Source organism: Colletotrichum phormii (assembly GCF_030913505.1).
Source record: "Colletotrichum phormii strain CBS 102054 chromosome Unknown BDP81scaffold_2, whole genome shotgun sequence".
NCBI lineage: Eukaryota > Fungi > Ascomycota > Sordariomycetes > Glomerellales > Glomerellaceae > Colletotrichum > Colletotrichum phormii.
Window position 1 is genome coordinate 2,538,694 of NW_026851444.1, and position 22,849 is coordinate 2,561,542.

At 51.8% G+C, this 22,849-nt stretch overlaps 4 protein-coding genes across 4 annotated transcripts; 3 read left to right on the forward strand and 1 right to left on the reverse strand.

Moving 5' to 3' along the window:
* Positions 1–3,063: 3,063 nt before the first annotated feature.
* On the forward strand, positions 3,064–6,262 carry BDP81DRAFT_416608 (Sec23/Sec24 trunk domain-containing protein). Its single transcript, XM_060589541.1, has 8 exons — positions 3,064–3,172; positions 3,234–3,383; positions 3,439–3,569; positions 3,621–3,915; positions 3,971–4,450; positions 4,505–5,602; positions 5,656–5,855; positions 5,914–6,262. Exons 2-8 carry the CDS (start codon positions 3,291–3,293, stop codon positions 5,936–5,938), a joined length of 2,322 nt encoding a protein of 773 aa, XP_060450861.1. The 5' UTR covers positions 3,064–3,172; positions 3,234–3,290; the 3' UTR covers positions 5,939–6,262.
* Positions 6,263–6,679: 417 nt separating this feature from the next.
* BDP81DRAFT_340040 (ribosomal protein L11) lies at positions 6,680–8,163 on the forward strand. Its single transcript, XM_060586015.1, has 5 exons — positions 6,680–6,879; positions 6,954–6,987; positions 7,067–7,187; positions 7,267–7,591; positions 7,679–8,163. The coding sequence occupies exons 1-5, from the start codon at positions 6,876–6,878 to the stop codon at positions 7,690–7,692; spliced, it is 498 nt and encodes a 165-aa protein (XP_060450862.1). The 5' UTR covers positions 6,680–6,875; the 3' UTR covers positions 7,693–8,163.
* A 1,955-nt stretch (positions 8,164–10,118) lies between these two features.
* On the forward strand, positions 10,119–15,075 carry BDP81DRAFT_445550 (tetratricopeptide; the record flags this gene model as incomplete). Its single annotated transcript, XM_060591967.1, has 4 exons — positions 10,119–11,710; positions 11,798–13,705; positions 13,768–14,377; positions 14,440–15,075. The coding sequence occupies 4 exons, from the start codon at positions 10,119–10,121 to the stop codon at positions 15,073–15,075; spliced, it is 4,746 nt and encodes a 1,581-aa protein (XP_060450863.1).
* Positions 15,076–21,580: 6,505 nt separating this feature from the next.
* Positions 21,581–22,342, reverse strand: BDP81DRAFT_416621 (uncharacterized protein). Its single transcript, XM_060589542.1, has one exon. It carries the CDS (start codon positions 22,207–22,209, stop codon positions 21,649–21,651), a length of 561 nt encoding a protein of 186 aa, XP_060450864.1. The 5' UTR covers positions 22,210–22,342; the 3' UTR covers positions 21,581–21,648.
* Between the last annotated feature and the right edge of the window lie 507 nt (positions 22,343–22,849).

A 22,849-nucleotide genomic window follows, 5' to 3' on the forward strand; every position in this document is an offset into this window, starting at 1 on the left:
TTAATGAAAAAATATCTGAGGAATAGGATTCAGAGTAGTTTCAATTGATTTTATGTTTTTAGTGTTGCTCCTTAGTTAGATTTATAATGTGATCATGGTTAGGTGGGCAGCTCGCTTGTCTGGGCAGCTCGCTTATCAAGTACGTTATATATATACATAATATTATAGCCGCCGCGACCTTATAGGGATAAGCCCTAGTCTTAATTACACATATTAAGTCGTAATATTAAGTCTCCTTTTGAAAGGTCTAGTCCTATAGACCTATGAATAAGTTACTATACACTAATTAGGATTTATTCATCCGTTATCTTCAAAGTATATTATTTAAAAATAGATACTAATTCCTTAACTTATTATTGTTTAAAACTTGCTTCCAAAATAAAGGAGTATAGATTTAAAACTCAAATACCTTATTTATACTATCGGTTATTAGGCCGAAGATATAAGATATTGTTAGAAAGATAAATCTTTTATCTTGTTATTTACCTTATTAATCATATGACGTAGGCATATTATATATCATATTAATCTATAAGAGTTATATATTAATATAGATATTGATTGTGTAAGCTCACGCGAGCGAAAGACGGCACTGGAAGGTAATAGAATGCGATGGAAATTACCTGAAAGGTATTACGTATTACGATTGCGCATTGACTTACGTATATGCTTATTCATTATATCATAATTAATAAGCAATGGAACATTCTAGTGGGAGCATTTCATGCCTATATAAGGGCATATTTTACCTACTTAGACCTTTCGTTAAGCAAGCAACTTCTTATATAGTAATCTAACTATATAACGTGGTTCATCAGTCAGCCGGCCGGACCAGTCAGCCGGACGTTTTTTTCTAAACACACTTATGTCCAAACCACTTAAACCTTTGACGCGTAAAATCTCAACAACCATAATGCCAATCTACACCCAAGAAGACAAAGTCATTCTTGCGATTGAAGCGATCCGATCGACACGCGCTGCAGGTAGTAACTTGAGCATTTCGCGTGCCGTAAAGACCTACGGTATCCCGAAGAGCACCTTAGCCGATAGAATAAACAACCGACCGCGACGCGAACAAACTCAACCCCAACGACATAAACTCGATCCGATCGAAGAGAAAACACTCCTCTAATACGTTATTGAACAGGATTCCAGAGGATTTCCTTTACGCCTTGGCGGTGTGGAAAATATGGCTAATCTCCTGCTGCGAGCGCGTAATGCCGAGCCTGTTGGCAAGCGATGGGCCAGGCGGTTTATGGACTCACAGCCTGCTCTGAAAACAAAGTTTAATCGTCTATACGATTATCAAAGGGCTCTTCAAGAAGACCCAGAGGTTGTTTCAAAGTGGTTTGTGTTGTTACGCAACATGATGACCAAGTATGGAATCCAAGAGGAGGACCTATATAATTTCGACGAGACTGGCTTCATGATGGGCATGATCACCGCGTTAATAGTAGTAATACGCGCCGATCGACGCGGCAAAGCAAAGTCTGTCCAGCCGGGTAACCGTGAATGTGCTACAGTCATTGAATGTATCAATTCGGGCGGGTGGTGCATCCCTCCGTTCGTGATCGTCAAGGGCGTATATCACCTTGCCAGTTGGACCACGGAATGAGGTTTTCCGGGCAACTGGGTCATTAAGCCCACTGCTAATAGATAGACAGATAATCAGACGGGTCTTAACTGGATTAAACACTTCGACAAATATACTAAGAACCGAACTAAGGGCGTCTACCGGATGCTCATTATCGACGGCCATGAGAGCCATTTATCGGCCGAATTCGACGATTACTGCAAGCAGAACAATATTGTAACGGTCAGTATGCCTGCAAATTCGTCGCATCTATTACAGCCATTAGATATTGCGCTTTACTCGCCTTTAAAACGCGCATACGGTGATAAAATCAACCTATTTATTAGAGCCTCCATAAATCACATTACCAAGTCTGAGTTCTTTATTGCCTTCCACCAGGCCCACAACAAGGTTTTTAATGAGGAAAACATCAGGTCTGCTTTCCAAGGCGCTGGAATTTCACCATAGGACCCAGAGTATATCATCAAAAAGCTTGATGTGCATTTACGGACGCCTACACCTCCTATGGCCAACCCTTCAACACCACCACCTTGGCAGTCGCAAACGCCCTCTAACCCACAACAAGCCGTCTCGCAGTCTAACTTTATCAAAAGCCGGATCTCTGCTCATAAGGAAGCTCACCGACACCAATTATTGCTGCAGTTAAGCAATTATCAAAGGGTGCGCAGGTAATGGCGCACTTAATCACTATTTTGACTGATCGGCTTCGTACCCTTGAGGATGCGAATGTAGCACTTGCTAAGCGTCGGAGGGCTAAAAGGTCGCGTATGTAGCTTGGAGGGGCACTTAGTATAGAGGAATCTTAGGGTTTGCTGGAAAAGAAACAAAAAGGTAAACGTCCAGCACCTCGAGAGGATAAGGAGCGGGGTCCATCAAAGAGAGCACAGCCGACTCGGAGACGCTGTGGTGCGTGTAGTAAGACTGGGCATAATGCACGAACCTGTTCCAAAGATGTCGAATCATCAGGAGATTCTGATAGCGGCAACCAATAATTGATTTAATGCGTTGTGGTTGAGAAATACTAGATGTTGTTGTGGACGTGGGAAAAAACGTCCGGCTGACTAGTCCGGCCGGCTGACTGATGAACCACGTTATGTTAAAAATAATTTTAAACTTAATAAATTTATTATAAAATAAATACAAAAACTTCTTTTTCTCAAATTTTTGTCTTTAGTTTTATCCCTGTGCCCTATAGAAGATGAGTAATACTAGATTGATGTATTAGTTTCACTATGCCTTTACACTGTTCTAGACCCACCCACTCCCGGGCAGGCATTAAATCTAAATAAGCGGGCGCCTGATTGTGCTCGAGCACGGTCTCCGCTGCGTAGCCGCAGGCGCGCGCTAGAGACCCACCTCACAGAGCTGGTATCGGTAGGTCACTGGCAGGTAGGTAGGTAGTCTGTCTCCACCACAGCTCGTTCCTGCCACCTTTCCTCCACTGGTAGGAGGCCGCAGCTCAGAGTCGTCGTCGTTTGTTAATTGGACCGTGGCCATACCAAGCTACTATCTCCGTCGTGTCCTCTACCGAACACAACAACCCTCGCGGCACGCGCAAATATTTTGCTGGCAAGTTAGGTATGAATTAAATGCACCATTGTTCCCCCATACATACCCGCCGCTGACCATACCTCCAAAGATACACGACAAAGTCGCATTGCCCAACTTTCGATCGCAGCAGAGCACTCACACAACGATGGATTACGAAGCTCTCAAGGAGCAATGGAGCGAGGTCGAGGACCGCGATGGCGTTCGCCTGAGTTGGAACGTGTTTCCCAGCTCTCGTATGGTCAGTTGCGCTCGGTATAGTATCTCTCTGCACCCTCTGACACGTGCTTATGCAGGAAGCATCGCGCTTGGTCGTGCCGATTGGGGCCAACTACACTCCTCTTAAAGAGAAGCCCGACACACCACTCCTTCAATTCGAACCGGTGACTTGCAAGCAACCTTGCCGCTCCGTTCTCAACCCTTTCTGGTGAGTAAAGCGAGCTGAGTTATCAAGATCTATGAGTCTAACCTGGGCCAGTTCCGTGGATGTTAGAGCTCGCCTCTGGATTTGCCCGTTCTGCCTGTCGCGGAACCCTCTCCCACCTCATTACAAAGATATAACCGCCAATGCGATCCCCCCCGAACTTCACCCTTCCAACACGACGATTGAGTACCGTCTCTCACGGCCGGCGCCAAGCCCTCCCATCTTCCTCTATGTTGTTGATACCTGCCAAGAGGATGACAGCTTGGCTGCGCTCAAGGAGTCATTGGTCATGAGCCTTAGTCTGCTACCCGAGAATGCACTCGTTGGTTTAATCACATATGGCACAATGGTAAGTGCAGGGTCCACCACCGCTTCATCTCTTTGCTGACCACTTACTTCCCAAGGCCCAAGTACACGAAATCGGCTACACTGAATGCGCGAAATCGTATGTGTTCCGTGGTAGCAAGGATTACTCTGCGAAGCAGGTGCAGGAGATGCTCGGCTTGCTCTCACCAGCAATGCGACCTGGCATACCCCAGCAACAGCCCGGAAGGCCTATGCCCGCCGGCCCTGCGTCGAGATTTCTGCTGCCCGTCCAGCAGGCCGAGTTCCAGTTGACAAAAGCTTTGGAGCAGCTACAGAAGGATCCATGGCCTGTAGCCAACGATCGCAGGAGTCTGCGCTGTTCTGGCGTCGCTCTTAGCGTCGCTGTAGGACTACTTGAGTCCTCATTCCAGCACGCTGGTGGCCGCATCATGCTTTTCGCTGGTGGGCCGGCAACAGAGGGACCCGGCATGGTAGTTGGCCCTGAGCTGAGAGAGCCCATCCGATCGCATCACGACATTGACCGTGACAACATCAAGTACTACAAGAAGGCACTCAAGGTTGGTACTTAGATGAGGTTTCCCTTGCGCGAAAAAGCTAACGCTAGTCTCTAGTTCTATGATATCCTGGCCAAGAGGACCGCCCATAACGGTCACATCATTGACATATTTGCGGGTTGTCTTGATCAAGTCGGTCTCTTGGAGATGAAGGGCCTCTGTAACTCCACCGGTGGCCACATGATTCTAACAGACAGCTTCACCTCCTCTATGTTCAGGCAATCGTTCATTCGCGTGTTCGAAAAGGATGGCGACGACAACTTGCTCATGGGCTTCAATGCTACGCTCGAAGTACTCACCACCAAGGAATTGAAGGTCACTGGACTGATAGGCCATGCCATTTCACTCAACAAGAAATCGACATCGGTTGGAGAGACGGAATGTGGCATAGGCAACACATGCTCATGGAAGATGTGCGGCATTGACCCGAACGCGAGTTACGGCGTATACTTCGAGATCGCAAGTCAGGGAGGCCCCACGCAGCATCAGCAAACGCCACAGAAGGGCATGATCCAATTCCTTACCTACTACCAACACTCGTCCGGCCAATTCCACCTGAGGGTTACAACAATCGCCAGAAACCTTAGTGGCCCAGCTGGCGATCCAGCCATCGCACAATCGTTCGACCAGGAAGCTGCTGCTGTCCTCATGTCCCGCATTGCAGTGTTTAAGGCCGAAGTCGATGACGGTCCGGATGTCTTGCGATGGGTTGACAGGATGCTTATCAGGCTCTGCTCCCGCTTTGCAGACTACCGGAAAGATGACCCATCTTCCTTCCGGCTCGAGAAGAACTTCACACTGTATCCGCAGTTCATGTTCCATCTCCGAAGAAGTCAATTCCTGCAGGTCTTCAATAACTCCCCTGACGAGACAGCCTTCTATCGCCATGTTCTTAACCATGAGGACGTAAGCAACTCGCTCATCATGATCCAGCCCACGTTAGACTCGTACACGTTCGATCAAGAGGGTGGCCAACCTGTGTTGCTGGACTCCACTTCCATTCAGCCCACCCATATCCTTCTTCTCGACACTTTCTTCCACATTCTCATTTTCCACGGTGAGACGGTCGCCGAGTGGCGCAAGGCGGGATACCAGGACCAAGAGGGCTATGAGAACTTTGCGTCTCTGCTCGAGCAGCCCAAGGAAGACGCAAAAGTAAGCTCTGTTCCTTTTTCAAAATTGTCAGCATGTCAACTAACGCTCGGTAGGATCTCATCACCGACAGATTCCCGCTTCCTCGATTCATTGTTTGTGATGCTGGGGGTTCGCAAGCCAGATTCCTTCTCTCTAAGCTCAACCCGTCGACCACCCATACTACCGGAGCTTATGGCGGCGTGGGGGCGCAAAACGCCCAGACTATCTTCACCGATGACGTGTCTCTGCAAACCTTTATGGACCATCTCATGAAGTAAGAAAGCATTCGATATTTATCCTAGCCTAATGGACTTGCTAACGATGGATTTCAGGCTGGCAGTAAGCGGTACAAACTAGATGATGGAGTGATGTATCGTCATGGGCTGAGGGAGGACAGTGGTCTCAGTAACGACGTGGTGGTCGTCTTGGTCATGCCAAGAGACAAGAAATCCACGGAATGGGGGACGAAAGGGCATAAGCGCGAATTCGGAGTCGGGATGTTGTTGCCGGCATATATGGCATATAACACTTCTGACTTTGCCGTAATTACGAAGACAAATGCCAATGAATTGAAGAATTGTGTGCTTAACTTCAATAACGTGGAGAATGAATGTTGCCCTTTGTGAATCGTGCTGGATTTCAATGCCCAAGGTCGATCAATTTTTAAGTATGTAAAGCCAGCGTCGTTGAATTTATGTCTAAGTTGAGGTATTTGGAGAGACTCACCCGACACTCTGACCTGGCACATGTAAAGCGCGATGGAGTGGGGATACAGGTGAAGGACCCCGCCCCCACCAAGATGATTACGGAGTGGGAGAAGCGGAGGGTAAGGTAGGTACGGTGGTACGGTACTGTACATGCAGCACAACATCCGCTGTACCTCCGTACTTCGGCAAACTTGCCTTTCTGACTTGTGGCTAGGCTAGGTACTTAGTGTGGCGCGGTCTTATGAGGACTGATCGAGAGATAAGATAAGGTACAAAAGGCGGGCAGGCACCTCCCAGGTGTGCATCACTTGGAGGTGCGGACAAACCACGTGACAGTTGCGGCTTCCTTTGGCGAAAAAGACCCTTCGTGGACAGTGGAGCGCGAAAAAGAGTCATTGGCCAGGCTTTTGTGCACCGATTTTTCTCCACTCAGCCACAGAAGAGGTGGCGCAGTCCCTTAGCCTTTTTTGCCTAGGGCTGCGAGAAGGCGCACAGAACTAATCAACATTTTCCCCCGTCCAACTCGGCCTCAACTCCATCTTCCGACACCAACTTTCCCATCAGACCCAGACCCGAGAGCAGACACGATGCGTAAGTGCCCCTTCGGACAGCCATGAGGCCTAATCAGCGACGACAAGAAAACTAACGATTACCGTTTTGCTCAGCTCCCAAATTCGATCCCAACGAAGTCAAGGTCATGTACGTTGCACCTTCACTCAAACTTGAACATTGCGTGATGAGGAGGGAATTTTTTTACTAACATAGTTCGCGAATATAGCCACCTCCTGGCCACCGGAGGTGAGGTTGGTGCCTCCTCCGCCTTGGCCCCCAAGATCGGTCCTCTCGGTCTGTCTCCCAAGAAAGTTGGTGAAGATATCGCGAAGGCAACTGGCGACTGGGTACGGCAATCCCTCCAATTTTGAGCTTCAACACCCCCGCAAGCGAGCAAGAACAGCACTGACATGATTGGATTTATAGAAGGGCCTCCGCGTGACGGTCAAGCTCACTATCCAGAACCGTCAAGCCGCCGTCTCCGTTGTCCCCACTGCCTCTTCCCTCATCATCCGCGCCCTCAAGGAGCCCCCTCGCGACCGCAAGAAGGAGAAGAACATCAAGCACAACAAGTCTGTTCCTCTGGAGGAGATCATCGAGATTGCGAGAACCATGCGCCACAAGTCATTCTCCAAGTCGTTGGAGGGCGGTGTTAAGGAGATTCTGGGAACGGCAAACAGTGTTGGATGCCAGGTTGACGGCAAGAGCCCCAAGGCCATCACCGATGCTATCGATGCTGGTGAGATTGACAGTAAGTACCGGCCGTCCTCGTCAATTGCGTTCCCAATTCGGAAAGTGATGACAAGCGTTTGGAGTACCCGGCTAACAAAATCAACAGTCCCTGAGGAATAAAGGAGGTCAATAGCTGGACGGACACTCTCGCATGACTTCTGGAGTTTAGGAATGGTTCTGCATTAAGGGGACTACCCAAAAGGGACAACCTTGGGCAAAGAAAAAAAGAATTGCCGAATGACCAAATGACAAAGTTTCCAAATATCGTAGTGATCTTGCTGGCCGCGACACACTTCGTTGTGATGTTGAGGTTCTCGAGTTGGCGTGCGGATTCCTACTCGGACTCCCGGGTATGCCATGGCAAGGACGTGATTGTGGCATTGGTTATGGCTCGGGAAGAGTCACGGCGGCGGGAAAGAGAATGCGACCACTGCAAGTACCGGTTATAGGTCTGGTCTCATAGGTACTCCCCGAATTCGGTAAATTGTGTTCGCGCATTTGTGTACCTGTACTACGTATCTCAAGCTAGTCTGAATTGATTCCGGCAATATCTAAATTATGCGTAATTAAGGTAGATTCGCAAATCGAGGGCGGGAATGCCTTCTTGTGCAAGATGAGGAGTTGACGAGGAACAATAGGAAGGAGGAATATTTCATCCGGTATACCTAGTGCATTCATCACGTAAGTAGGTATGGTTGGTAAAATTAGCATTGTCTTAAGCAGTGCAGCGAAACCAACGTGTTTGGCACTAATGCATGGATCCAGGCTTGTCACCTCACCGGCCGGCGTTTAAGATTGATAAAGGTGTGTCTTCACCTTATTGTGCTAAGGTAGGCAGTGTTGGAACTTGGACTTGCTTGCTTGCCGTTGGTAGATATTCTATTACTCTACGTCAAACCCATAATGAGTATCTTGTCCGCGACTTTCGGCCTCCGCATTTACTTTCATACACGAAAGTTCGCTCGCTCTCTGTGTGCACTCTGTCAAAAGCCTTCCCAAGTACGGATAGAGAGGGCCTGGTGTAATTAACTTCCCTGCTTGAGCAGTCCTCCCACACCTCAATGGCCGTGCTTTCCTGCCAAGTTTTGTTGCGGCATTCCCGTCTTGAATTGCTACTGATACAAGTTACAACAGTCTCGATCACTTTAATCATGAGCCGCTGCCAGCCGCTGCCTCCTGTCCTGTATACCTTACCTTATCCTTCGTTGCTCACCTCGTCTGACCGCTCTTGGGCACTACGGAACACGCCCCAGTTGTGAACCCCGCCCTGCCCCGTCACCTAACTTACCTTGCGTCCAGGTACGGATACCTCACCTCATCACACTCCTCACCACACCCACCCCAGTCACGACATCCGACTTTGAATAGCCAAACCACCAATCCAGGCACCCCATGTCCATGGTCCGCGCATAGTGTACACAATACTGCGCAGACTCGTGTGTCCAGTATCTGTGGTGCGCTGACCTTTTTTCTGACGCCTTACGCTGCCGTCCTGTCCTCTCTAGGATACGTACCTCCGCGTCAGGCTGGAGGTCATAAGCAGGGAGGGGACCTGGGAACTCTTTGGTAGATTGTCGAGTAGATCGAGATGAATCGATTGATTTCAGGCCGTAGGGCAGCGTTCAGGTCAACTCACTGAATCGGGCTGATATCCATTGCAATATCCCGACCGTCGACGTCTGACCGACTACTACGGATACACTCCTGTGACTCCCTATGTGGTCCGTCTAGATGATCGCCTTATCTGTCTGACCTGATCTGCGCTTCCTGGGTCTCCCAGCGGCTGTCGTACCTTACCACCACCACCACCCGACTGGGCTAAACCGGGCTGAATCACATTGCCTCTTCCCACCACAACCAAACCTGTAGCCACGCCCACGGCTGCAAGCTATAGCTGTCATTCCCGCTCCCGTCACGGCTACCGCTAAGGCTACCGTTACTGCTACTACTATTACTGCCGCTGCAGATTTCGCACTAGTCGCATTGTGTCTCGTTCCGCACTCCACGTTGCTTTCGCATTCTTCTTTTCGTCAACAGAGGACCACTCGATCAACCGCCTCAACCGCTCCTCCTGCGATATTTGTCGCCGTACCCGTCGGTCAAGTCGACTCTTTCCAACGTTGCCGTTCCTCCAGTAGGCCCCCAGCCTCCCATCACCTCGACCGACGAACCTGGCGCCATCTTTACGACTTGACGACGAACGTCTGCATAAACCCCCCCCCCCCCGATCTTCTCTCGACATTACCTTACGTCGCGCTTCGTCGAACTTGAACCACAAGAGAGTCGGGCTCATAGGCTTGACAAGGCCGCAGGGCAGGTGGCATTGCTATCGGGCATTGGCACAGCCGTTCGCTCGAGGCGTCCCAGAGGCCATGCCCGTCAGCCGGCCTGTCAGCCATGCTTTAGCCAGCAGGCAATGACAACTGGTTCCCGGATCGATATATCCAGCCTGGAACTCGTAGTACCCTCCTTCGTGTTGAGCTCGCCCATTCCGCGTTCCGCCTCATGATAACCAGAAGCGCCTTGTCGTCTTCATCACATAACTCATGTTGCCTCTAGTTCAGATGCACCATACGGTGCCACAAGCGCCAAACTTCGATCCCCTCCCGCCCTTCCAGCAGCCACAACAGCAGCAGCGCCAGCAGCAGCACCACCAGCCAGAAGACTACCTACCGCACCAGCATAATTACCATCTACTCCCTCACTTCAGCACGCATACTTTCAATCAGAACTTACGCTGCCTGCCAGCCGGCTCGGCGAGCGCTGTTTTCCCTGACGGCAAGACGCCACGATCCTTTCCAATCCGGACTTCACACCCAAATCAACCGATTCAGCGCCGTACGACAGCCGCAGGCCAGTCGCATTTCCTTGACGGACCGGAACACCAGTTGCGACGTAAGACGCCGAATGGCACTATTGAAGCTGGCTACGATGGTTCTCATGCTCAATACGCCTCGAGGCCTCCGCCCCTGAAGCAGATGGCGCTCCCGGCCGTTCAGATGGCCTATGATATGAACCGCCCTCATCAGACAACCGACCAGATCCGCAATTCTCTACCTGTCCGTGATCACGCAGGCAGTAGTTTGAACACGACGCCTACAACGTACCAACTATGGCCCCTTGCACAGGACTTGACGCACCAGTCGATGGCCTCTTCGCAATATGGGTTCAACACTCCAGATACGGCTGCGCTATTTGGCTCTACTCCTCAGCTTCATTCACGGTCTACGCCGTTCAACACCAGCTCTTACTTTCTGGGAACTTTCCCTTCAGAAAATGCCATCCCAGGAATACCACATGTGGCCAACTCGTGGTTTCCGGCGCATCAGCAAGAGCAGAGCTATGTCGGCCCGCCGATGCATCATACCCCGTCTCCATCACCATCAATGTATGACCATCGTTACTCCCACGTGCAGAATCAGATGCTAGGACCATCTGCCCACTTCACTCCGCCGGATCCCTACGCTCACCTTTCGGCATACGGATCTGGCTTTCTGCAGCCATCTCAATGTCATTTGGAGGCTCTAACGCTAGAACCGCACCAAGCTGTTAGCGCTGTTGATTCCATGAACAAGACACATCCATCCGCGTACAGAGAAAGAGTGTTAGCTCAAGCACACCGAAGCTATGTTGATTTACTCGCGCTCTTGCATCACGGGCGCAAAACTCAGCAGTTGAGGCCCGGCTCAGCTCTGAGCACTACCTCGAGAATGGTGGTATATCCCAAACCGCCCAAACAGCCCATCGTCACCTTGGCCCCAGACCTCTTTTTTCCGGGAGACGCCGCTATGATGGCCAACGCAAACCTCCGGAACACACAAGACAATATGCTGTTCGGTTCCTTGGGAGATAAATCGTCGCTCCCAGCGCATCACGTTGGCTGGAACGGGGTCACGGGTTTCCGGCACAGCAATTTCCCGGTCGCGAACTCAAGTGGCTCCTTGTATCCGAACCAGATCTCGAGAGGCTCACCTCTGGCAAACGCTAAAAGCTCCCTAGAGACTCTCACCCGTGTATGTGAGGTAACCGGATGGAAATGGATTGATGGTGTTCTACTGGGAGGCTGCTTACATTACGGCCTGGAACACTTCGAGGAAGCCTTGGAATGGTTCACCCGAATCACTTCACTGGAGCCAAAGTAAGTCTTCATCTCCCCTCTCCCTTCTTGCGTCTGGCTTCCATGGTCATGATATTGTGAGCTCACTCTTACTAATTCGCCATATAGCCATGTGGAAGCAGTGTCGAATCAGGCAGCCACTTTGTACTGCCTCAACAGACAAGACGAGGCGGAGAATTGCTGGTTGAAGGCGATTAGAACTCGACCGCAATATCTTGAAGCAGTAGAGCATCTGGTCGGTCTGCTGTACAAGAAGAAAAGTGTCGACGCGGTTGATGTCATCAGTTTTGTTCAAAAGTCTCTCAGGCTACCAAAGGGCTCAACAGGAGAGGCTGGCTATGACGCTACCGCCGCCCGAAGAGATGCTGCTTCTGGCTTGGCGACTAGCCTCCTTGACGAGAGCCAAACCCAACCTGGCTTTGGTTCGAGCGGTTATGCCATTCCAGGTACCGAGAATGGACGCATCCTCGCATTAGTTCACGCCAAAGGGACAATGCTGTACAGTCTGAAAGATATCGCGGGGGCGTCTGAAGCCTTTGAGGAAGCCGTCTTGATCAGCGCAGGAAGAAGAACAGCTTCTGTCCAGACATTGGTCCGACAGATTCAGCAGGTTTTGGCACCAAACGGCAGCAATCACCCCTTCATCGACCCGGCGACGCCGTCTCGCCCCTTGTTACTGCCTCCTGAGCAGGCGAGGCGCACGGCAAAGCTGGTATTTTCCAACAACGGCGATCTCCCTGGCCTACGATTTGTGCCTGAGGGCGGCCCTAAGCGAGCGGCAATTCAAACTACGAGCAACTCGCTACTTTCTCTCGCCAAGATATTCCAGGATGCCATGTCCTCTGGATCGCAGGCTGCGAGATTGGTGAGGAAGTCGGCTGGCGTTGGTGACATTCTCTCACTTTACTATCTTTCACTGTCACTTCAAGAGAGCCCGTCTACGGCAAACAATGTAGGCATTCTACTTGCTAGTGTACAGCAGCCCATGGCAGCTACTTCGAGTCAGACTTTGTCGTCATTGCCTAGTATTCCTGGCATTACCCCTGGCAGCGGACTCGCTTTGGCTTTTGCGTACTATAACTACGGACTCACACTGGATCCGAAGCACGTTCACCTGCACACCAATCTCGGTAGCCTTCTCAAGGACATTGGACAGCTAGACCTTGCAATTCAGATGTATGAGCAGGCAGTCCAGTGCGATGGAAACTTTGATATCGCCTTGACAAACCTCGCAAATGCCGTCAAGGATCGGGGGCGTATCAGCGATGCAATCACATTCTACAAAAGGGCGGTTCACTCCAATCCAGAATTTGCAGAAGCAGTGTGCGGGCTATCTACAGCCTTGAACTCGGTTTGCGACTGGAGAGGCCGAGGCGGCGCACTCCTACAGGGAGGCACGTACGATCGCTGGCACGTCGACAATGACGGCATGTTTTTCGATGCCACAAAGGAAGACCAAGGATCCGGCCTAACGAAGAAGGTTGTTGACATTGTGTCTCGCCAACTCGCCGACGCGTCAACTTGGGGCGTTGGCGTTTTACAAGATAACGACATTGCATCGTTGGTTGCACAGCTATGTTTGGCCGACGGGAAATCAACAGACGCCCATTCCGACTTCTCGGCAAAGCTACTCAGCTGGTCCAAGAATCCTTGGGAAGGATCGCGTCTCTTGAGGCTCGTGGAGCGTGGTGCACGGGCAGCGATGCGGCGATGGTATTGCGACAAGTATGTTCGGGGCTCAGTGAAGTCAACCTCGGAGTACATGCGTCCTCAGTTGCCATCCACCCTCGCTGTACCGTCCGCTCCAACAGTCCTACCATTCCATACCTTCACCTGCCCCTTGACAGCGAAGGACATTCGTATGATATCGCAACGCAATGCCTTCAGGATCTCCTGTTCGACACTTCGCTCCCCCTGGCTTCCAAAAACTGTCTACCCCCCACCTGCGCCGCCATCGCCTCGCCTTAATGTTGGCTATGTTTCCTCAGATTTCAATAACCATCCCTTGGCTCACCTGTAAGACGACTCGAATCGATTCCACGTTACGATACCCGCAGCTAATACTGACATTCAAATAGTATGCAATCTGTTTTCGGATTTCACGATACCACTCGCGTAAAAGCATTCTGTTATGCTACGACAGCGAGTGATAAATCTGTTCATCGGCTGCAGATTGAACGTGAAGCGCCAGTGTTCCGAGATGCCAGCACATGGACTTCGGACAAGTTAGTGGAGCAAATCGTTCAAGACAATATTCACATCCTTGTCAACTTGAATGGCTATACTAGAGGTGCTCGCAACGAAATCTTTGCTGCGAGACCAGCCCCGATCCAAATGTCCTTCATGGGCTTTGCCGGCAGCTTAGGTGCCGAGTGGTGTGACTATCTGCTTGCAGATGCCACAGCCATCCCCCCGGAGACACTACGCCCTTGGCGTGGTAATCTCTCTGTCAGAGACATTTTTGAGGACAAAACTGAAGAAGGCGATGGAGGATGGATCTACTCGGAGAACATCGTGTTCTGTAAGGACACTTTCTTTTGCTGTGACCATGCGCAGTCGAGCGACCCCGATGAACATAAAGTTTCATGGGAAGATGAGCAGCGCCGACGGTGGGGTATGCGGAAAGAGCTGTTTCCCAGTCTACCCGACGATACTGTTATCATGGGAAACTTCAATCAGCTATACAAGGTTCGTCACATTCTGCTTATTATGTATCACAACCGATAACAGGAGCTAACTCATTTTCCAAGATCGACCCTACAACGTTTCGGACGTGGCTACGCATCCTGGCACAGGCCCCCAAGGCCATCCTATGGCTCTTACGATTCCCCGAGCTGGGAGAAACGAATCTTAGGAGGACGGCGAAGGCCTGGGCTGGGGAAGAAGTTGCTAATCGAATCATTTTTACGGACGTGGCGCCGAAGAACCAGCATATATCCCGAGCTCGCGTCTGCGATTTATTCCTCGACACTCCCGAATGCAACGCGCATACCACGGCCGCAGATGTATTGTGGTCTAGTACACCTCTCCTAACACTACCACGATACCCCTACAAGATGTGTTCGCGTATGGCGGCGTCGATTTTGAAGGGCGCGCTGCCCAAAGGTCCCGAAGGGGCCGAGGCAGCGAAAGACCTCATCGCCGGCAGTGAAGAGGACTACGAGCTCTTTGCCATCAGATTAGCGAATGGCTTATCCTATCAAATCGGCCGTGGTGGCTATGGCGAAGGCAGGGGTCGCTTGGCAACCTTGCGTAAAACACTCTGGGACAGCAAATGGACGTGTGCACTTTTCGATACCAGACGATGGGTGGTTGATCTAGAGACGGCCTACGACGAGGCGTGGCGACGCTGGGTGGCAGGAGAGGACGGAGATATCTACTTGTAGAGGCTCCAGCATTTCTTTCAGGGGCATGGCAACTTCGATTACGCATTCATGTACTGGGACGAAGAGCTCGAGCCCAGTACTTATACTTGCCGAAATCACTTTAGTTTTGTGGGCATCTTCCTTGACTTTTGTTCTGGATGCACTAGGATTGTTGTACAGGCTGGCCAAGGGGCGGGCCAAGTTTAGACATCAGCGACAGGAGTTTTTGGCGGAGGATATGCCATTGCTCAGCGTAGACACCAGTCCAGAGCAATGCTGCTCGATGAACTTGGCATATCTTTCACTGCTTTAACGTTATTGAGGAAAACTCAGTGTTGGTTGCGAGATGGAGTCGGCGTTTGGAGGGAGGCTTGCCTTGGAGCAGGCTATGATGTATATAATAATACCCTGGGCCTCTTCCCTCGTCCATGTGAGATGTGAGGCCCTCGCGATTTACATTTGATTGATTTCGATTGCTTTTACACTAGTTCTGGGCTTCAACCAGCCATCAGACACTTTCAATCGAGGTCGAGACCTATATCCTCTTTCACCATCGACACCCTTTAAGCCTCCGCAGGCTGCGTATGCCAGAGGCTGGGATATGATGACCTGTCGTCACGGTGAGCATGAGAAAGTCAGGCTGGTTTGGGCTCAAGGAGACCGAGACTAGCGCTTGGCATATAGCCACTGGCACTCGTTCTACCTTGGACATACAGAGAAAGCGGGAAAAAGATAGCAACACAGCAAGCGGTTGTAGCCAGTACCAACACACCCATCGTGGACTTGTATTGGTATCCATGCCACGAGGACACCGATGGACGGGGAGGCTAAGCAGGCGGCAAGAACACCGTTGACTCGGTTCGTCAACCGTGGGAATGCCCAGCGTTCCGTAAAGCAACCAATAGTAAGTCGAGTACATCAATGTTTCTCTCTCCACATACGAATTACGAAAGGCATCAGAACGGAGAGGGGCGTTGACATGGCTCGCTAGTGATGACGCTCGACCTAGGCTCAACTGAAGTAGCTTCCCCCCATGAGTTGTGTGTTTGTCCGGAGACGATTGTCGCACCGCTATCCAGCCATGCCCTTTCCTACTTAGGGGCACCGGGGAGGAGGACGAACGCCACAAACGTGGAAACTAGGATTGCAGCAAGGGACATGGTCTCGGGGCTAATATTTTTGCTCGATAGACACGGGACGGTGATACCTAGCAGTAATCCACTTGACAACCTTTGGGCTGGGAGCGGAAGGGAAAGCTCTATTGAGGAAAGCGTCCTACTCTGTCTAGAGAGAAGGAAGATCTATCTCCCCATAGTTGTCACACTATCAGGCGGAAAAGCCGGGCAGGCGAGTAGGCGGGTAGGCGAGACGAAGGGGTCTAACGGCTTGATGAACAAGACCATCCTGCGTTTCTCATCTCCTAAAGACCCAAGCCCACACAAGCAAGACAAGTCTGAAATGATGTGGGCGAAACGGCCTGCATCTTTCAATCAATCCACTAGTCCTTCTGCTTGTCCGTCTCTTCTCATCCCTGAGGACAGTGATTCGCAAAATCTTACAAATGGTTCGGCCAAGATGCCCGTTATTAGGAAATAGAACCGTTGGGGGTTTTAGACGATGGTGGTCTATTCTGCGAGTAAGAAGGGTTCGTGCGAGACAAAAGTCATGAGTCTGGAGAAGTGTACATGGCCGTTCGAACCCATCACTTTAGCCGTAGCGTCTTTCGGCTGCTGTGGCACCAAGAGCCAGGTCAATTTGGCATTGAGCAGATTCTTATTTGTGTGGACACCGTTGGAATTACCAAATTCGCCCTCTGACGCTCTAGGTCTTGAGACATCACGACAGCACTGCGGAGCAATGATCATCATAACAACAACATCAATAGCAGCAACAAGAGGAGCAACACGGGAGGTAACTTGGCATGATGTGGTCCTCATGGTGGCTGCGATAAACTAGCACAAAGTACCAGCTACAGCTTCCTGTCCACGATTGGTAGACGGCGACCGGCTCAATGTCTCAACAACATGGACGAGGAGACGAGAGGAAGGAAAGGAAGAATGAGGGTAAATCACCTAGATGTCTCCATTCCAGTCTCACCAAAGAGCTAGGATATGGCACCGCTGGTTCACATCCTGTGGCTGGCTCGAGGCCAGGGCAAAGGGGGGCACGAGGCGTGGTATGAACTCTGGCCACGTTATTCGCGACGGTAAGAACTCCAGTGGCACGCCAGTCTCCCCTCGCTCGTCGATAGTCCGACGCAGCTTGTGTAGGCACATTGCTGTTCAAAGGGCGACCTAGGTATCCGTAAATTTGGCTGGAACTGCCATCGTTGGTCAAGCCAGCACGACAGAAACGTGGCTGGCTAGCTAGTACTTCAGACGTAACGGACCGTTGCTGAGAACCGTTGTGCTGGCACCGCCGCCATGGAACTAAACAGCGAGACCTCGCTCGGACATTCGTCTGTTAATACACGACCCAGGGTGCCGGGCTACTACTGGTGCCGGACGCATGAAGGCTTCGTCCTGATCACACGAACGACATTGAAGCCATGATTGAGATGTATTTTTGGTTCTTCTAGTGAGTCGTCACTGAATCGGACAAGTAGAGTCTATCGTAGATGGTAGGAAGGTGGTAGGAAGGTGGTAGGAAGGTGGTAGGAAGGTGGTAGGAAGGTGGTAGGAAGATGGTCAGTAAAACAACATCTTCTGCCGCGGGACGTTGTACAAAGCTGTCTCTGGGTAGACACGGAGGTGGTGATGGGCAAGTCATCATGTCATCTCGAATTTCTGACTACTGCCCTCGTGGTTATTGATGAAGATTTGGTGCAAACGCAGCTGGGAAGATATCCAGGCGGCCTTTTGCTAAACTCCTGCTCAGCGCGGAAATAAACATTTTCATCATACGAAAGTGAGGGAGATGTTGTCTTGCCATGTAGATGACACCGCATTGATGGCTCTACTTAGGTCACAGGCTTAGCCGTACTCCTTTTCCAATATGACCAATTCAACAGTTGCATCTCACCTCAGGGTGGGACAATACGACTGACTGTCCAGCCCGTAGGGTCTGAAGAAGCAGGCAATAATTGTCTTCACCTGAGCGGAAGAAGCTCCATCCCTTACCATTGGCTACACAAATCCTTGTTGGAGTGGAATGGCGAGCGGGCGGTGAGGGGGCACATACGTTATGTTGTTCCATCATCGATATTGTTGCCCCATCTCGGACACACGCACATAAACTTGGCGTGGGGTGAAAAGGGGGGGATAGATGCGCGCCAGGCACGGAACGTTCTCGCTCCGAGAGTGCAAGAAGGGCTGAGAAGGCTGATTGGATGGATGTATAAATGGCACTGGGCAGAAGCTGGAGGCTGGGAGATCGGAATAGAAGGGCGGATACGGGGACGGGGATCAAGGAAACGGGTACGAAGGCGAAGAGAAGGACACTGGACAGGCAGCAGGGAGCTGGTCAGGATGAGAGTGACGGTGACGGTGACATGGTCAGGGTACGGGGAGAGCGATGAGGAATCAATTCCACAAGTTCAGACAGAGCTGATGGGAAACCGGCCGGTGCTTCTTTACATCTCGGTGCTGATATGCCCTGCATGACAATGGTGAGGTGCTGTATCCTTGCGAATGGCTGTATCCGTAGTCCGTACATCCTGTGGCCTGTCACCCTGTGATGAGAGGGAAACGACGACGAGCCGGGGTCAGCTGGGAATAGATGCAGGTGAGGTGCAGCTGGAGGTGGAGATTCTTGTTTCATGAAACCGACGGGTCGGTTAAGAGCTAATGATTCTCCTGCTGTGAGGTTTCCCGTGTACTCGGCATGTCCTGGCCGGAGATCATTGGTAGGCCCGGGGGGGAAAGGGGACGGGGATAAAAAGTGGTAGAGGTGGGCCCGCTGTGAAGGGGGAATTTGAGAAAAAGCATGGTTTTGCAGTAGAGAGGGAAGGGGCAGCATATGAGGAAAATGCCAAATCGCCAAAACTCGCTTGCCATGTCCATTCGTGGCCTAGTCCAGCTGGCATGGGGTGGGGGGTACTAGCCTGTATCCGTACGGAGTATTCTTACCAAGAACCTACGGAGTACACTAAGTAAGACCTGGGAGAGAGGAGAGAGGAGGGACGGGGAGGGATGTGGAGCTATGTACCAAGTGTGCCATGACAGGGCATGCTAGTATCATCCCAGAACAACGAGTTTGACAACAACTATTGAATCGACAACACCATGCTACCGCCGTATGCATGGCATATGTGTGAGACGATGGTCTCTGGAGCTGAACGCTGAACGCTGGAGCTGAAGTTGAAGATGCTGAGCCCGGGAGGAGGTCAAAAAGTGGGGGGGGGGGGGGGGGGGCTGGCATCTCCGTGTGAGAGAGAAACACGAATGCCCAACGTGGTCCAGCATGCGCCTACTCCGTGCCTTACTGGTACGTTTCCACATCAAATGCATCCTCCATCATCCCAAGACTCTGTCTGCCATACGCTCGCCTTCTTCGTCCGTGCCAGAATGTGCCATCCTAAGATGGCGTCGTGGTTGGCGGCGTGGAATGAATGGTTTGGCGAAGGTGCAGACTGCCAAAGGAATACGGGCAAGTTATGCCACATGCGCGACAAACGACAACCAACCGTTGGCATCATCTTCGACACTTGCAGCGCATGTATCCGGACAGAGAATGCACTTGCTGTCTATTCGTGTGCCACTTGCGCCTCCGGTCCTGTAGTGTCGGTCCGTCCGCTCGCCCAGTCCATTGCCGTCAGCACGCTACAGCACACCCAACGTCGAGAACCAGACAGCTGGAAAGGATGCCCAACGGTCTTTGGTTGCGGGTTTCAACGTAGCTTATTCCTTGGTGCAGCGGCTGCCACCGCCCCAGGGGACCTAGTCGCCGGTGTCCCAAGCCCTCGGGCGCAGCTAACACGGACAAGGTACGCAAGCCACAATCAGCGCCTACTGCGTAGGGCTTGTCAAAGAATATGCTGCTGGCTCCGGCCGGGTCCAACGCCGCCGATTATGGCGTCGGACAAGATACCACTTTGGGCACGACTATCGCGGAGGACACTCCAGTATCGACAGAGGCAGAGTCGTTCGTCCTTCCAATGCAGCCAGCCAGTCGGCAGTTGAAGCCGATCTGTCTAATTCGTCCCGATGCTTCGTTTTGCCGTGTCCGTGGGCGTGGATGCTGCCATCCCATGACAGGTAACTCAGACACCCGATTCCCCAGGGGCTCGATCCGTTATATTTCTCGCGGAGACATATCCTACGTGATCGGGACTTGATCCTCGCAGGTGCGATGTTTCCTCATCATCTGGCCCACCACCTCACGAGTCGGCATCGGTCGTTCAACAATATAATGGTATCTGGCTACCGAGGCTGCATCTCGGTCAGTTTACCAATATACGACGGGCACGATGTGTTTGGCCAGGTGTAGGAGCCAGAAACAAGGAAATATATCCAAGTAACGCTGACAATATCCGGCCACATTGATGTGATGGGGAAGAAGATGGTGGACGACGGCGCCGTCATCCCTTCGCCGTTGAACACCCCTCGAGCTAAACATCTGGAGGAATTGGGCAGGCAGCCACGGCGTCCAGCACAAGCATGTCGGCAAGAATCTACACTACCTACACCAGCGTTAGCGTCGACCCGGTAGCGGGGGCGCACCGTCGGGTACCACTGTATGACAATTTCTTGTGGAATGGGGGTGTATTGATGGTCACTAGTTAGAAGGGGGGTTTGGATCCATAGTTACGGACGCAAGCCATGCCACCCCCTAGCATCCCGTTGCGGAGACCAGAACTGTCGACGGACGTAACCGCGAAGTGGTGAGGTAGCCATGCATGGGGGTGCACCCATAAACACGGGCAAACAAGCTGTGTATCGCTCGTTTGTCAAGCACTACCTTGTCAACTGGGTCGTGCTTCTTTTTCGTCTGCCGCGCTTTACGATTTGACGCTTGTTATTGCTTCTTCCTCTCCGTCATCTGCGATCGGGTTTTCTCGTCAGTTGGTGTCGTCCGCTTCGGCCATGGGTCAGGAGGAAGAGTAACCCAAGTACGAGACGCCATTCATGCAAGTCTTATGCAAGGTGCCTGAGGGGCTCTCTCTCTCTGGTGAGGGCGTGTATTCGCGTCAATACCCGTCTTCGTAGGAGTATTTCGTGCAAGGAATGTGAATAGCTGCACGCTATGTGAATCATAGTCCCTCCCGCGGCCCCAAGACCCATGCCAGCCGTGGTCCCAATCGTCTGGTTAGGATCGCACTGGGGCTTGAGTGATTTGGACTGGGATCTGGCTACCCTAGAGCCGGCTCGCGGTAGGACCAGGCGTTGGGGCAGAGGAAGAGCTTGGTGCCTCGTGGTCTGGAGAATCCTTTGTAGACCGTTGCTGGGGGCCGGCTAAGCCGCGACGGGCGAAGTCCTAGGTCTTGATATTCGGGGCGTGCTTCCCAGTGCTTCCGCATGCGTCAAGGTCTCGATGATGTCGATGACTGCGTACAGTGCGCCTGGCAGTTGCCGACAACGGGCGCAGGCCAGAGGCGGCGACCATCGCAGCGTTTCGAATGGCCTCGAGGTATTGTGTCCGCATGCGGCAGCTTTTCTAGCAGTCTAGTGGTGGCTCAAGACGATGGGAGGAGCCGTACCCAAACGCGGCGTGAAGTACGTGCGTACTATGACAGGCTCTCGTCCTTGGGATCCTTCTCATCGACAGCGAGCAGTGGTCGTCGGGCCCAGACTGGGTTTGGATGTTTGGTCTCGGCCGGGCCCAGTAGAATCGTTGACAAGGACAATGAAAAGCAAAAAGAAAAGGTCGAGGCACAGCCTCGTGTAGGCAACCTGAACCCACAGCATCGACGACGATGAGCGCAAGGTAGTGGATGGATGAGTGACGCTGTCTCCGGATGGCATATTGCCGCGCCTGGAAGGAAACATGGACGGATTGGGATTTCGTATCTTGTCGGTATCCCGGCCCCTCGATAGCTGATACTGACTGTAAGGCATGCCCATTGCCATCGCCCTTAGGCAACATGGCATTATCGTGGAAGACGCAGGGCCAGTGAGGCGTGTGAAGGTGGCACGGGTGGCACCGACGCTCCATACTTGGGCGGAATGATGGTATGTTCGGGAGATGCGAAAAGTACATTGGAGAGACGGCCGGCATTCGCAATGATTGTAGTCCTTGTCATGGATTGACCTGTATGTTAGTACCCATCCTCAGCCTCGCTCGGAAGGACGGCGAAGGGAAAGGGAGGCGGGTGATGGTGGCATCTGGAAAGCTAGGTAAGTTGCTGGGTGCCTTACCTACTACCTGGTCGTTACTTTTGGCCTGTTCGTTTGTGGCGCGATACGTTGGTGGTGGTGCTGTCCCCAAGTTGTGGTTCAACGCCCCGGACGGTGCTGTGCAGATGCCGTATTACCTCACTTGCGAATATGCGTACCTTGAAGTCCTGCCTCAGGTGATGTAGGAATACCTAGGTAAAGTAAGGTATCCGTACTAATAAGGTAGGTAGACAGCTATTGCCTATACAGTACTCCGTAGGGAATGTACGATAAGGCGAGAAACCTACCGGGCTTGAGATAAGCTATGGACGGTGCCTGCCCTGTGGTGAATTCAGCAGGCGGGCAGGCTTGCCTCAGGAAGATGGCGGGCATCTTACCTAACGTGGGCGCTTGAGTTGGCGGGGAAAGAAGCCGCCGTTGGTTCTTTCCGGGCGGTCCCAGCAGCATGGCTCTGACTTTTGGTTGGTCCCAACAGGAAGGAAGGTGTGTAAGCCTCCCGGCGATCCGCACATGGTCCTTTC